The sequence below is a fragment of the Tympanuchus pallidicinctus genome, unplaced genomic scaffold (genome assembly GCF_026119805.1).
Source record: "Tympanuchus pallidicinctus isolate F22 unplaced genomic scaffold, pur_lepc_1.0 scaffold52, whole genome shotgun sequence".
NCBI classification, from domain to species: Eukaryota; Metazoa; Chordata; class Aves; order Galliformes; family Phasianidae; genus Tympanuchus; species Tympanuchus pallidicinctus.
The window spans coordinates 93,178-108,626 of record NW_026294772.1 but is presented as its reverse complement, the minus strand read 5'-3'; the positions used below and the strand labels follow the sequence as shown (position 1 = coordinate 108,626).

Here is a 15,449-nt window from a genome sequence, read left to right as displayed (position 1 = left end):
GTGCTGCATATTTATTTCATTATTTGTACTATTTACTGTATATTCATTTTCATCTAACAAACTCAGATATAGTCATTTGTAAACAACAGTTATATTCAACTGACTGAATGTGGAAGCATAATGCATTTTGAACTCATGTATATGCAGCTAGAATTAAATGACCTAATTTGCACCTTCAATTCAAATTGTGGTTAAGCCAGCATCAAAAAACCAAACCAAAACAAAAAACTATCTAAGTCCTAATACTTCTGCTCAGTTTAAAACCCCCCTAAATAAAATTTGATTGAATAACTGGAAGTAAATCAGGACACTGAGTTAGTGACGTGGTACATGTCCAGGTACAACATGGCCCAACTACTCACAGAGATCAGTGCCTTGAAAAATTGTCCAACTGAGAAATGAAAGGCATGGAAGGGATGGGAACAACTGATGAGTGTGGTTTGAGCTGTTTTCCTGAAAATGGCTGAACATAGAACGGCTTGGGTTGGAAAGGATCTTAAAGATCATCCATGTAAGTCACTCTGAAAGTAATGCCTCCTATTTATTTCTGCGGAAACTACAACAGCTACAAAAAATAATATAACAATAACACTCTTTGATAGAGCAAATTCTCAGCTACAAAACACTATTTTTCAATATAGTCAGCATTATTAGCTTTGCATTTTTGCCAGCAATGATCAAGAGCCTTCATGCTGTGTTAATAAAATCTGCACCAGCGGAGGTGATCACTACTTCACAGCTCTATGGAGGAGTTGTTGAAATGCATCTACTGCTTTCCTGTGCTCACATTCACCATTTGGTCTCCATAAACATTCATCAAGTGCTGATGAATGTCAGAGAGTGCAATTTTTTCTGCATGGAGGAATTACACACCTTCACTTCATGAGCACTTCCATGTCAAATGTCATTTTGTCAGAACTGACTCTCTGCTGCCATCTGTCGCATGGAAACAGAATTGAATGGAATATTGACAGGAATGCTCAACCTCTACTGCTGTCCCACCAACACCTGCCTCTGACATTGTGGGACAACACAATAAATTGAAGACATTTCTTTAGGAGCAGCTACCTTAGTTCCAATGTCCACAGACTGATGGAAAATGATGAATTCAATCAACTATTCCCACAGTAAACTTTCTCAAAAAATCTTCAAGATAAAATCTGAATCTGAAACTTTTTCCCATGGACAGAAAACACCATGAACTTGATCACTGAGGTTAGCTGCTTTGGAGGAGCTGCCATATAGGAGGAGGGCTAGCACTTAGCACTTAACAGGTCACTTAACAGGCCGTTGCCCTCTGGACACACCAAGGTGCAGTCATGGTCACCACACAGCAGTGAGCTGCTGCTAAAAGGAATGTGGAATGTCTGTGCTCAGACAGGAAACATGAATATCCATGCCACAGTTCACGTCTCAGGCTGCAGAGAATGCCTGGCCCTGTTACTGCTACAGGAGGGCATCCAGGATACCAACTGTGTGTGGCGTGAGCAGCTGAATGATCTGCTCAGCCTGATGGTAGAGCTAAAGGAGGAAGCAGAAAGGCTGAGCAGCATCTGGGATTGTGGGAAGGGGATCGATTGGTGGAGTTGCACTCTGCCATCCCTACGGGAAGGGTGTGGGGGAGATGCTCCTCAAGCAGTGGGGAATCATCAGTCAGGTGGGAAGAGGCGACCTCAAAGATGAGGGATGGAAACAAGTCCCTGTTTAGGGCAGCAAGCTGACTGCCCCTCAGCCTGTATCACCTTCCCAGGTGTCCTTACATAACAGGTATGAGGCTCTGGAGCTGGAGGTACTGGGGGATGTGGATGTTGGTGAAAGTCGATCTGTGCAGGAGAGGTTGCCCAAGGCTAGTCAGTCTGCTCCCTGTTTTGCTACAACATGAGTCAGGAAAAAAAGAAATGTTGTCATAGGGGACTCCCTTGTGAGGGGAACAAAGGGACTGATTCGCCACTCGGATCCGTCCCAGATGGAGGTGTGCTGCCTGGGTGAGAGGTGTCACCAGGAACATCACTCTTCTCGTTAAGCCCTCTGATTATTATCCGTTACTGGTTTTCCACGTTGTAAATGAAGAGGTGGGCAAAAGAAGTTCTTGGGTGATCAAAAGGGACTTTAGGGCTCTGGGAAGACTCCCAACACTTTCTGCTTCCCCAGCTCATTGCTGGAGGACAGTGAGGGAAGTTGAAATGTCTGTGACCCAATGTAAGCACTGTTCTGCAGCAACAAAAATACTGGTGTTGTATCACCATTATTCACATCCTAAATCCAAAACACAGAACCGTATCAGCTACCATGAGCTCACACCTGAGTCCCCTTGGCTGCTAGATCCTTGCCAAAAGCACACAACACACAGAAAGAAAATCTTGGTTTCGTTTTCCAGCAAGTGAGAGGCATTTCTTTATCATTTTCCTATTTGCATAGAATTGCTCCACCCACTTCAGCCTGTGACTTGAGACATTTTCTTTCTTCGTGGTATTGTTTTCTTTAACAACTGGTCTAGAGGCTACTGATAGGTAAGAGCACGAGACTTTTTAATGCTAGAAAAGACACATAATGAATACAGCAAGATAATATAACTTAGCTACTATTTTGGCTAACTGTGTTCTATTTACTACTTCACAAGACGTGTTGGGAGTGCAGTACTGATAAGGAATAAAGAAGAGTACATTTCAACAAAATTAAAGAGTGAGTATCTGATAACTAAGCCTCAGAATATTTATATAAGTTAATCAAATGTTGTGAGACTTCTACTGCAGTTTTATTCATTGGACTACTACTCTGGAAATACATATAAACTTTACAAAGAATTGGTAAGTGCAAACATGCAATCGAAAGGTGGATCAGTGTGCTTGTCTGTATATAGTTAATCATTTTTAGCATGCAGCTGTGTACGGTTTTGGTGCTTGGTGAAACAACATGAAGGAATTAATTGGGAATGCGTTATTCTGACATGCTTGTTGGTTGATTAGTATCCTCAGTGGTGTTGTGGATATTTGCATTGTCTCCCTTTTCTCCTCTGTGCATTTAAATTGAAGTCTGTACTCTTATGAGTAATGGTGTATACCTCTGGTTCTTCCTTACAACACTCAGCTTTATTGCCCTAATGTACTTTTACTACACTTCAGCACTTCACTTACACTTTTCATTGAAAGAGGACAAGAGTACAAACTCGTGGCAGTAAAGATAGATCGCAGGTGCAAGATAACATAACCATAGATATAAGGAGTGGGGCATGCTGGGAGACAGGGTGATGGGCTTAGTGAGACTATGAGAGGAGCTGCAAGAAAGGAGTGGCTGCTGGTAGTTCAGTCACCACTGGCTCCTTGCTCTGAGAATCTTGCACCAGAACATGACACAACATTGCAGAATCAAGGTAGGTGAGGAAGCATGAAGCACAGCTCCATTTTGTAAATGAAGCCAACACGAGCATGTGACGCATTGCAGCCCATGCGTAGCATGAGAGCCTGGCAGTGTAAGAACAGGACTGGCAGTGAGCTTCAATCTGGGTTCAAGGTTCAAGGTTCAAGGTTCTGCCCAGGACCCAAGCTACCTACAGCACAGGTCCAAGGTCTGTCAAGAAGAAAGAGCTTGGAACAGGGCTGCAGTCCATGGCACAAGCTTGAATTTCCAAAAGCAATGGGTAGAAAGCATGGCTGGAGATGAGAGTGCTCAGGGTCATTAAGGCACTTTACAGGATCGTTATTGCACTTAAGACACTGACAGTGACAAAACTGAGAGCACCATGTGACCAACCCAATTCTTAGTGCCAAAAAGAACCCCAGGGATTACAGGATGCAGCCAGAGGGAAGGTATTGAGACTCTGCCTGTGCTGCCCATCTTGCTTGTGGATTTCCTCCTAGGATAGTATGGAGCTGCAAGAATCCCTTCAGCGGAGACAAAAAAGGGAGTCTGTAGTTAATGCCAAACTCAGATCACCAGCAGTTATGATGAGGGAAAAACTCCATGTATTCTAAGGGCTGTATATTTTGTTTGCACTGTTTAGAAGCAAAAAAGTATTTCCTGCTTGAAATTGCCAAACTTTGGCCTCAGGAGATGTAGTTGTTCTGTAGAGCAGTTCTGTGGCTGAGAAGTTCATGCTTGACAATCACTTTCAGGTGGCCTAAATGCTTTGCCATTCCAAGGCCAAGAAGGAAAATACAACAATATGTCATCAGAATTTTAATCTTCTTAAACCCTTGGTGGGGCCCATGGTGTGGTCTGAGTTTTGGTAAGAATAATGTAAGGGAATAGCAATTCAGCTGGTAAGTAATACATCCACAGAGAGCTCTACTAAATGACATGGTTGTTCCATTTTTGTTTCTTTTTTTCAGATTGTTTCTTTTTTATTGCTTCTTCACTGTCTATTGGAAAATGGTGGAACTTGAGGTGGTGGGAAAGGCCCAAATGAGTCTTATGGCATTTTCTTTATTCAAGTTCTCTGTTCAAACCACACGTTTTGCACTTTGGATGACTATCATCCAAAAATGTACTGAATATTTCCCACTCTACATGCTAAAGAGCAATGAAGACCTCAATGCCTTGCTAAAGAATGTGATTCTGTTTCAGGAATATTCGTTTGCTTATGTTTCGTTCCTATCAGGAATTCTTATTTTTTCTCATATCAGGTCAGCCTTTTCCAGGAGGATTATAAACAACTTGCCCAACATGACAGTTTGGGAAGTTTTATCGCGTGTGCGCCCAAGAAATATGAGGGAAGTCCTGTTCTTGAGTATTCCAACATGTTTTCTTACTGCATTGTGGCTTACAGGTAAGACAAAACGTATTCTATCCAGTTATTCAGTTCAGTTGTAAAATATAAATAAGTAAGATATGTAAGATCAGTAGAATCAGTGAAATGAAGAAAGCAGAAGCTATGGAATAGGCAGGAACTGTGTTCTAGTTCCCGTTTCTCTCAGTTTCTCTCAGTTTCTCTCTCTCTCTCTCAAAAGGAAAAAAAAAAAAAAAAAAAAAAAAGGAGGAGAAAAGCACCTTTTATTTTCCTGCATTAATTCCCAGATACTTCCTTCCTCATTTATCTCCAGGGTGTTTAAGAAGTGGTATAATACAAAAACTTCAGTACTATGTCTAAGCTTTCTTTAAAATATTTTGTGGTCCTCATCACTCTCCCAGATGAGTAATTATTTTAAAAAATGTTCTTCTGTTAACCACGTCCAAATGGCACAGATTAGATGACTTCCACTGCCACTCTACACCTGTATTACACTGCAATAAATTGTTTGTCATTTAAAAAAAAAAATTGCTTTTTCTCCCTTTCTTAGGAAACCACGACTGGCTCTGGATTCTTTATCTCTTTTGCTTCATTATTGCAATAGGTAAGCTATTCCACCATGCCAGAGCCCCCAGTTTACAGTTCGTAGCAGAGAAATTTTGATAGCCTTCTCATCCAGAATTTCCAACCTTCTGTTGTCCTCCCAAGTGGCACAGACATCCTATGTTGGAGATAACTCATCCTTTCCAAGAAACTCACAGCTCTGGATTCCTTCAAGAGAATCTTTTTGTTAATGAATTCACTCAGGAGTGGCTTCCACCTTCCAGATGCACCCCATAGCTTTCCATCTTCCAAAATCAACATCTTCCCTCACCTTCACAGAACAATGTTGTCCTTTGCCTCTCCAGTCCTTTGTGTTTCTAGCACCAAGACATTCGGAAGTTGGTTTTCTCAAATGAAATACCTTTTTCATTGTCTCATCTTTCCTCTTATTTATTTTATTTCCTTTTTATTTATTCTTTTCTGGCTTAGTATTGAACTACAGAAACATTCCTTATTAACTGGGCATCTGTCTGTTCAGATGTTATGAATTGGGTATCTTTTCACACTCCCATTTTTCCTTCCCAATGTGCAGAGTTCACCAAAACCAATTTTCATGTGCAAATATTTTAATTGAAATTGGAATTATATAGTTTGACAAGATTACTCTTACCTGGAGAAAAGAAAAAATTGTCTCCTGTGTGCAGCAGAAGAGAGAATATGGTTTCTGCTTGTTGAGAATGCCAATGATGCTGAAGAACACTAAGAAAGCCTCTGGGGCATTTCATATGAAGCAAGACCTGCATGATTTTGTATAAATGTGAAAAAAAAAAAAAAAAGAATGCAAATCTGACTTCTTTGGGGCCATAACATTCCATGTTTTTAGGTCTGTCATGACGGTAACAGTGTAGTTCCATTTTTAGCATTTGTACTACAGATTTTCCAAATGATCCTCTGGCATCCATTCATTGACACAACTGAGTTTTCTTGATTTTTTTTTTTTTTCTTTTAAGTACAGATGTGTATTTCACATTCAGGTGTGAGACGACTTGATAGCAGTTAGTTGGGATATATGTCTCAGTTTCTGGCAAATTGCAGGGTTGATACATATCGAAGTTTTAAGGAGTATGCTTTTAAGATGGACCTTCCTGAGAAGAGATCTAAAATAGTATTGCAACCATGGCGCTGGGAAAAGCTTTTGCTACTTCCCTTCTAACCACTGTCCCAAAAGACCTCACTGAGGGACGAAGATCCAAAGTAATATAAGGAATGCAGGTATACAGCTGCACACAGACTTTCCCTTCCTCTAGAAAATGTCCAGTCCTTTGTTAGGAAAGGTCCTTATGAGTGTCAGATATCACAGACCAAAGAAGGAAGAATGCAGTAGAGTGAGTGGATTGGTTTACAGTGAGTATGTGGGACATATGTTCATTTGGTGGACTGAAGTGAGAGCTCAGAATGGCTGTCCTCATCTCTGAGGCAAGGCTGTTCTGCTACAGTACACATTTGTCAGGGTCTGTAGAAATTTGTGGCAGGAGACCACAGTTCACAAACTGGCCAGAATACACACTAATAAATGCAGATATAACAGGTGAGGTGGAACAACTATGGAAAAAACTCCAGGGAAATTGACTACCATTCCCTTAGAAGTAAGGAACCATTGAGGTGCTGTTTTTCATGTATTTTCATTTTAGCACACAGCGAGAGAAAAATCAGTGTGTGTGTTGATGGTGTAATAACGAAGAATGGCCATGGAGTGAGTTCCATATTAGAATGAGGAATGTGCAAAGGTTTGTTCTCTCCATGGCCTCAGGTCTCTTCTGTGCCCTATTGTGCATTTGGTATAGATGGGAGGATGTGCTTATGATATTAGGACTCATATATTGGCTGGGCTTCTTTCTCAGTGGCATTTTTCCTGTGTCAAGATTTTAAGCACTGGACATTGAGAGCAAGCAGCCCAAGGTACAGTATATGCCATGACAGAGCAAACAGGGGACTGTGAGGTTTAAGTCTTGGTCTGAACCGGAAAGAAAGGGCAATTGAGATGTGATGTAGGTGTTACCTCAAAGCCACCATGCATGGGAAAACCCTGACTAAGTAAGGGGTTGGTGGAGGATGAGTGTGCCATGCTGAAGGCATCCCATCCTTTTCCCTAAAGTTGTAGGGAATGGGTTGCTAAGAAAGGTGTCCCGATTACTCTCATCAATATCTGTGTCCCTTTTTTAGAGGAGCTCCATGCACAAAGAAGAGCAGGGGAGGATGCACAGAAAGGTGAGTGCACGCAGGGTAGTGCCCCAGTGGCACTGTGCATGAGTGTTCTCACGAATACTGTAGGTCTACACCTTCATTGTGAGTGTGCTTTGTTGAGGGATTCCCATACTTCTTCCCAAGTCTTTCTGGACGATGTAGTGCTGAGCAACATTTCCATCCTTTCCTCTTTTCTTCTTGCAGAGACCCTGAAGAAGATTGGTGAGTAGAGCTGTCTCACTCCTGCCAACCCAACTGCTTGGCAGACTGTTGGCATGTGCGGTTCTGTTGGAGGTTGTAATGAGTTTGGTGGAGACTTTGGAGGAGATGAGGGTGTAAAAAGGACTGCTCAGAGAAAGCAGAGATGGGGTGGCAGGATGGAGAGCGTGGGCCCGGATGAGTCTTGTGTGCCAGGGGGAAGTGATGGTTGGAGCAGGTGACTTGTGATCATTCAGAATGAGAGGTTTATGAGGAGGAGTGTGAATGGACTTGAGCCAATTCCCTGCCAGAGGCATTTGTTGTGCATGGCTGGGGTGGGCAACTCCAACGGGCAGCACCCTGGGACCTTTGCGGGTCTGGACCTGACTTGGATTCTTCCTTTTTTGGTGACTTCTTGGACTGGGCAGAGGAGCTCTGTGCCAAGTATGGTGAGTATTTCTGCTCACCCTCAGGCATTTGCAATGAAGGGCTTCCCATCCTGTTCCCAGAGCCTTTGTCGATGCTGGGGTGCTAAGTAAGGTGTTTCCCCCTTCCTCTCTGACTTTCTGCAGCAAGTCTGAAGAAGGAGAATGGTGAGTGGGACTGTAGCCTGGCAAGCCATCCCTTCCACCAATATTCAAGTTTATTTGTCATGTTGTTGTGCTGCTGGTGATGGTGTTGTGCATGGAGGAGTTTTTGAAGCAAATGAGAATGCATAGAAAGAGCTGTGGAGGGATGGCTGCAATTCAAAGGCTACAGATGGCCAGGCCCCTGGCAACCCAGTCATCTGTCTTTGATGCTGTAGCAAGGAGTGGTGAAATTATTCTGGCTCTAGTGTGTGAGGGGTAAGTTGGGTGGCATAACGTGGCATGAGCCAAGGCACCTCCAAAATCCTATGTTGATCCTTGCTGGGTTGGAAAATCCAAGTGAGCAGTGCTCTGGGACATCTGGATTTGTAACTGACGTTGTGAATTTTTCTGCTCTGGATGCTTTGATTGGGCAGCTTGGGCAGCTCTGTGCCAAGTATAGTGAGTCCCTCTGCTGACTTCAGTCAATTTGTGTTGGGATAAGGGCTTGGGGATAGATGAGAGGACTATTCCAGCAATGCCAAGTATCTACAGACAGATCTGTGATTGAGCCTGCCAAGACAAGAGTGTGCAAAAGGAAGTGTGTGGAGGGAAGACAGAGTTCTTCTATGCTTTGGATTACTAATGCTCAGGAGTTGCCAGTGTTAGATTCCCAGAGCCCTGTTGCAGTGTCAGTCCATAACTCAGTAGCTTGTGGCAACAAGTGGCCACGTGGGAATGGAATTCCACCCTCAGTGATGCACACGGAGGCCTGGTAGAGCTGCTTGTGTGGTGTAGAAAAGCAGGTGTGGGGATGTTCTTGTGGGGGTGGGATATTCCACGTTTGGTAGTGCATGGACCACATCCGTGAGACGTGGGGAGCAGCATGGAGGGCCATTGGACTGTGTCAGCACTGCAGCTGGGTGCTGCTGTGCCCAGAGCTCATGGGGACCTTTTACCATCGGTTGGCATTGCCTCCTTGCTGGGACAGATGCTGAGGTCTTTTCCTTCTCCCCACACGTATTTTTCAGAGGTGCTCCTGAAGCAAGGCAGAGCACAGGAGGATGCAGAGAAAGGTGAGCTTATGCAACGTAATGGCCCAATGCTTCTGTGCTTGAGGAATCTCGAGCAAAACAACTGTGTTTATGTAGCGTGAGGGTGCCGTTGAAGGCGTCCCACACTGTTCCCATGAAGTGATAGTGAGCAATAGGGTGCTAACCCAGGTGTTTCCCCCTTCCTCCTTATCTTTCTGCAGAGACTCTGAAGAAGGAGAATGGTGAGTGGGACTGTAGCCTGGCAAGCCATCCCTTCCACCAATATTCAGGTTTATTTGCCATGGTGTTGTGCTGCTGATGGCAATGTGTGCGTTGGAGTGTTTGGAAGAGATGAGCTGGAGAGGGTGGAGTGGGAAGGCCGGAGCCCTGAGCAGCCCTGTCTGCTGCTGTTTGAGTGGTGGCTGGTGTTGGTGGCATTGTTCCAAATCAGATGGTGGGGGAGTTGAGTGTCGGTATATCGGGGTGTGAGCCAAAGTCCCTCTAGGGAAACCTGTTGCTACTGGCAAGTGTGGGAAGTCCCCCTGGGACATGAGGTTCTTGGGCCTAACTTGTTGTTTTGTTTTGTGGTGGCTGCGGTGACTGTGCAGAGGAGCTCCGTGCCAAGTATGGTGAGTCCTTGTGCTTGCCCACATGCGCTCCCGATTGGGGATAAGGTCTTGGAGATGGTGACGAGGGCTATATCAGCCATACCAGGTGTCCCCACACGTGTGCACGACTGAGTCGGCCTCTACCCCACTCTCCCTGTTCCAGCTGGTGTTCTTCAGCTTTGGCTTAGCCAGGGCTGTGTCCTCTGGCCAGTGCTACAATGCATTTGGGAGCTTTGTTTTGAGTGTCTGGCTCTGCAGCCCAACTCTGGAGCTTCTCATCATGGTGTCTTTGCCTTTCAGCACAATGTCAAGAGCAGATTGGTAAGTGAATGTTAATAGAGTAATATCCTTGAGTGCTGGCACTGGGACTGTGATGGCTGAAGAAGGTTTTGGCTAAAGACCTGCTTCACCTCAGCTGCTTTCACCCACATGTTACAAATATCAGAACTGATGGAAAGTTCTGTAAACTTTTGGGACCTTGTTCAGATGTGGAGGCAGTTTGAAGAGTGGGTGGCAGTGCTGCTGAGTGAAGTTTGAGTTAATTACCTTGTGATGACCTGTATCCCAAAAGAAAGGAACTGTCATCCACGGGGAAGTTTGGGCTCCTTGCCGTTTCCTCAATGGCTTTGGTAAACTCAAAATTGGAGTGGAAGCTGAGCAGTGCAGCTGGGGAGGTTCTGCTAATGGTTTGCTTCCCTTTCAGGACAATGTCAGATGTAGCTTGGTAGCTGTATCTTAATGGTGTTATGCAGCTGTGTGACGATGGGACAAAGACCCAAGGGGCAAGATGAATTCTCTTGGGCTTTGCTAACCTTGGTCTCCTGGGCTGTTCCCTGACACATTCATGAATGAGCAGGACTGCTGGAATGTTCTTTTACGCTTTGGATTACTAATGCTCAGGAGTTGCCAGTGTTAGATTCCCAGAGCCCTGTTGCAGTGTCAGTCCATAACTCAGTAGCTTGTGGCAACAAGTGGCCGCGTGGGAATGGAATTCCACCCTCAGTGATGCACACGGAGGCCTGGTAGAGCTGCTTGTGTGGTGTAGAAAAGCAGGTGTGGGGTTGTTCTTGTGGGGGTGGGATATTCCACGTTTGGTAGTGCATGGACCACATCCGTGAGACGTGGGGAGCAGCATGGAGGGCTGTTGGACTGTGTCAGCACTGCAGCTCTGGTGTTGCTGTGCCCAGAGCTCATGGGGACCTTTTACCATCGGTTGGCATTGCCTCCTTGCTGGGACAGATGCTGAGGTCTTTTCCTTCTCCCCACACGTATTTTTCAGAGGAGCTCCTGAAGCAAGGCAGAGCACAGGAGGATGCAGAGAAAGGTGAGCTTATGCAACGTAATGTCCCAATGCTTCTGTGCTTGAGGAATCTCAAGCAAAACAACTGTGTTTATGTAGCGTGAGGGTGCCTTGTTGAAGGCGTCCCACACTGTTTCCAAGCATTTGTGAGTGATAGAGTGCTAACCCAGGTTTTTCCCCCTTCCTCCTTATCATTCTGCAGAGACTCTGAAGAAGGAGAATGGTGAGTGGGACTGTAGCCTGGCAAGCCATCCCTTCCACCAATATTCAGGTTTATTTGTCATGGTGTTGTGCTGGTGATGGCGATGTGTGTTGGAGGAGTTTTTGGAGCAAATGAGAATGGAGAATGGAGAATTGAGGCATGGCAACGACTCAAAGGGTAGTGATGGTTGGCCCCTGACAGCCTGTTCTCCTGTGGTTGACAGTGACGCTTTGAGTGGTGAAATTATTCTGGCTCTAGTGTGAGGGGTGTGTGGGCCAGTATGGCACGGCATGAGGCAAGGCACCTCCTGAACCCTGTGTTTTTCCTTGCTGGGTTGAGAAATCCAAGCAAGCAGTACTGTGGGACCCTTGCATTTTTTACTGACATTGTGTCTTTTTCTGCGCTGACTGCATTGATTGGGCAGAGAACCTCAGTGCAAATAAATCTGAATCCCTCAGCCTGCCCTCAGGCATTTTCTATTGGGATAAGGCCTTGGGGATAGCAAAGAGGGCTATTCCTGCAATGCCAAGTGTCTCCAGACAGGTCTATGATTGAGCCTCCCACCTCCCCAGTTCTCAGTGTTCCAACTGGTGCTTGTCATCTCCTGGGTTGGTCTCAAGAATATCATCCAAACCACATGGATTTTCTCTTATTGTTCAGGACTTCATTGCTTTGTGGTGGCCAGTGTGAATGTTGTATGTTACTTTTGAGGAGTGTGGACCACTTGCGTAATGTATTTTTATCTGCTTGTTTTGGAAGTGTTTCCTCAGCCTAACTGTGGAGTTACTGTTTGTGTTGTCTTTGCCTTTCAGCACTCTCTCAGAATCTGTTTAGTGAATGTTAAGTGTTGAATGTCCTCGAGTGCTCATGTTGCAAAACCAAGATTGAAGGGAGGACTTCACCTGGATGTGTTTCTCCTCATCTCCTGGGCTGTTCTCTTCTGCAGCTTCTGATTATTTTCAAAACTGATTTCAGAATCACAGAACTGTGTGGCTTACAAAGGACACCTCTAGGTCACCCAGTCCTCTTGCTAAAGCAGGTTTCCTATTATAGGTTGCACAGAAAAACGTCCTTGTGGCTTTTGAGTATCTCCAGAGAAGTAGACTCTCTGGGCTCTGTCACAGACACAGTAGGTTTTGTCTCTTCCTTTTAGTTGTGTGGAAGTTTTGAACTTACTGTTTAAGTATAACACACTTCTGTGTAATCAGCTGATGTTTTCCTGGTTTCAAATATTCTTGTCCTTTGTCATGGAAGATGATAATCATAAAATGGCCTTCTTACATGCAGAACAGGCAAGCAGTAACAGAAGTACTTGATTGTCTGCCAGTAGCGTGGGCTGTTAAGTCACTGGAGACTAGATTTCCTGAAAACATTTTTCTTCCTTTTTTTTTTTCCTGTAGACTTATTGCGTGCACAAAGGCATAAAGGTAAGTAAAATACATTCTGAATCCCACCTCTTAAAGCTTTGATATAGCTCTTGAGTAACCATTTGTTCTCAGGCCTCCTGTTCTGTAAGTAACAGCACAAGAGAAAGAACTGATTTTGAATCCTTTAGTTATCCATTTGCTGGCCTATAAATGTTTCAGTGATTTCTGTTCTTCTGGGATATATAACAGAATTGTTTCTTCTGTAAAATTAGAGGTTTGATCTGTATAAGAAGGTGGTTTGTTTCAGGGTGTTCATCTAGAGCAATACGACTGCTAAGTGCACACAAACCTGCTGAATTTATCATGCAGCGTTGGTGAATGGAATTATTCCTCGTTCCCTTGCAAGAAGATTTTGTGATTCTGGTTTTGTCCAAAGAGGAGCTGTGTTCCAAAGCAGGGCTCTTATTGTCTTTTCCTTACTGTTGAACGATTCCTTAGTCAAAAGCTTATAATCTCCTTACACTTTTCCTTTGTGTTGCATGCCATTGTTGCATGCTGGTGTCTTTCAGTCACAGATGAGACACAAAGGTGAAGGGAGATGACTTGGGTTGCCGGAAGTTGGTGGTATCCTGGGCATAAAATTTCCTAGGGCCTGTCAGAGTGGAGATCAAGGCAAGGCAGGGGAATAAATCCATATTCATTGGTTCAACCAACAGGAAGTCTCAAAGCAGTCGACCTCTTGTTATTTAGTACTTAAGAAGTTGCCTTGTTATTGCAGTTGATGTCACCCTCGATGCTGACACAGCTCATCCTAGACTGCAAGTGTCTGAAGATGGGAAGAGTGTAACAGACACCGGTGTGATCAGAAAAGTGCCCAGCAAGGAGGAGAGATTTGATTCCCACACTTTTCTGTTGGCAAAAGAAGGTTACACATCGGGGAGACATTATTGGGAAGTGGATGTTGGAAAGAAGCTCAACTGGAGCTTGGGTGTTGCCCAGGAGACTGTGACTCGGAAAGAGACAGTGGCTCTGTCCCCAGAGAATGGTTTCTGGGTCATAGGTTTAGCAGATGGGCAAGAGTATTGGGCCCACTCGGATCCCTGGACCCGTTTAACTGTGAGTGGCAGACCACAGAAGATTGGGATCTTCCTGGACATCTCATCCAAGAAGTTGTCATTCTTCAATGTTCATCAGAAAAAAATGATGTATGCTTTTAGCTTTGTTAATTATCACAGCCAGAATGTGAAGCTTTTTCCCTTCTTCTCAACAGGTTCATCTGCAACCAATTCTGACACTGAGCCTCTAAGAATTGCATGGGGGTTTGATGATGATGACAAGTGAATGATTGAAGTGAAAATGTACAGTTAATTAATGACTGAAAAGTGAGTCTGAGGTCCGAGTACACTACATTCAGCCCCATGCTTTGTGCCACCAAGTTGAAATATAAAATTCTTTCACCATTGCTTGCTAAGTCTTCTGTGAGCCATTTTCTGCAGGAAATCTCTCACTTCAGGCCTCCTAGTCAATGGGTAGAGAGAGTCTCCAGGTGTTTCTATGAACCTACACAAGTGTTTTCTAAGCACAGGAACTGTTTTATGCATATATGGCTGTGTAGAGATCATTCCATCAGATGTGAGGAAGAGCATGAATTCTTTTTCTGTGCACTGGTCATCACAGGAAATATTCATGACATTTATGTGCAAAAGTTGGCTAGTGTCCTAGCGTGGGAGAGCTTTCTGATGAGCTGAAACCACGCTGCTTAAGAATACCTCTGACTTCTGATACTAGATGATCACCAGTCATGGCAGATCCTTGTATATCAGTTGCAAAAACAAAGTGCCTACTGAAAACAACCTGACTGACTTTCCATCAGTGTTTCTTTCTGCAGAAAGTCCTTTCACTTGGAAATGGTGTGGAATATGTTCCAGCCATCCTCATTTTGGTATTTGGTCTGAAAAGTGTTCAGGAGAATTTACAAGGTACTAATACCCTCTCAATTTTAGTGAGTACAGACTGAATTCACACATGAAGATGAAGATTTCTAAGCTTACCTGTCAGTGAATTTGTTGTTGACCTCTCCTGCCCTTCCTGCTATTTCTAGATTCATGGATTTCATCTTTTTCTCTCCTCAGGAGAGTATGGATACATGCTCAAGAACCTATTTTAGGATGCATGCACAATCTCCTTCACACAGTTTTCAGAATATCCTCTGCCAGAGCAAGAATATCTTTACTTCACTCTTCGTTGGTGTCTACTGCTGTTAGAACACCTGATCCTAATGTGCTGGTGTTGCCTTAAAGAAGTTGGGGAGAATATAAGTCCCTTTGTATTCTAGCTTGTCCACAAAAATCAGAGGAGCTGAGGGCAGCTTGACTTAAACACTGAGTGATCCCAGTTTTGGCACTGAAGTCTTGTTATGTTCAATATATCAGACTATCACAATTACAGGATATTCAAGAAACTCTACGCAGCCAGTGAACATACTGCTGTCTGTATAATGAACAGAACAAACTACAGTCTGGATTTCCATTGAGAGTGTCAGGAATGTGTTCAATTCAGTGACTGAATTGGAAGTGGCATGTCAGTTGCCCTGATATCCCTTATCCTTATGGCTGGCAGCAGCTGCTGCCCAGCACAGTCATGAATGCTCAGCCTTCTCTC

At 44.2% G+C, this 15,449-nt stretch overlaps 1 protein-coding gene across 1 annotated transcript; it reads left to right on the top strand.

Moving 5' to 3' along the window:
* Nucleotides 1-2,449: 2,449 nt before the first annotated feature.
* Nucleotides 2,450-14,248, top strand: LOC128091829 (butyrophilin subfamily 1 member A1-like). Its single transcript, XM_052705192.1, has 13 exons — nt 2,450-2,682; nt 4,623-4,765; nt 5,277-5,330; nt 7,493-7,537; nt 7,718-7,735; nt 9,309-9,374; nt 9,533-9,553; nt 9,920-9,940; nt 10,220-10,240; nt 11,199-11,243; nt 11,422-11,442; nt 12,822-12,848; nt 13,567-14,248. Exons 2-13 carry the CDS (start codon nt 4,663-4,665, stop codon nt 14,127-14,129), a joined length of 1,005 nt encoding a protein of 334 aa, XP_052561152.1. The 5' UTR covers nt 2,450-2,682; nt 4,623-4,662; the 3' UTR covers nt 14,130-14,248.
* Nucleotides 14,249-15,449: the final 1,201 nt, after the last annotated feature.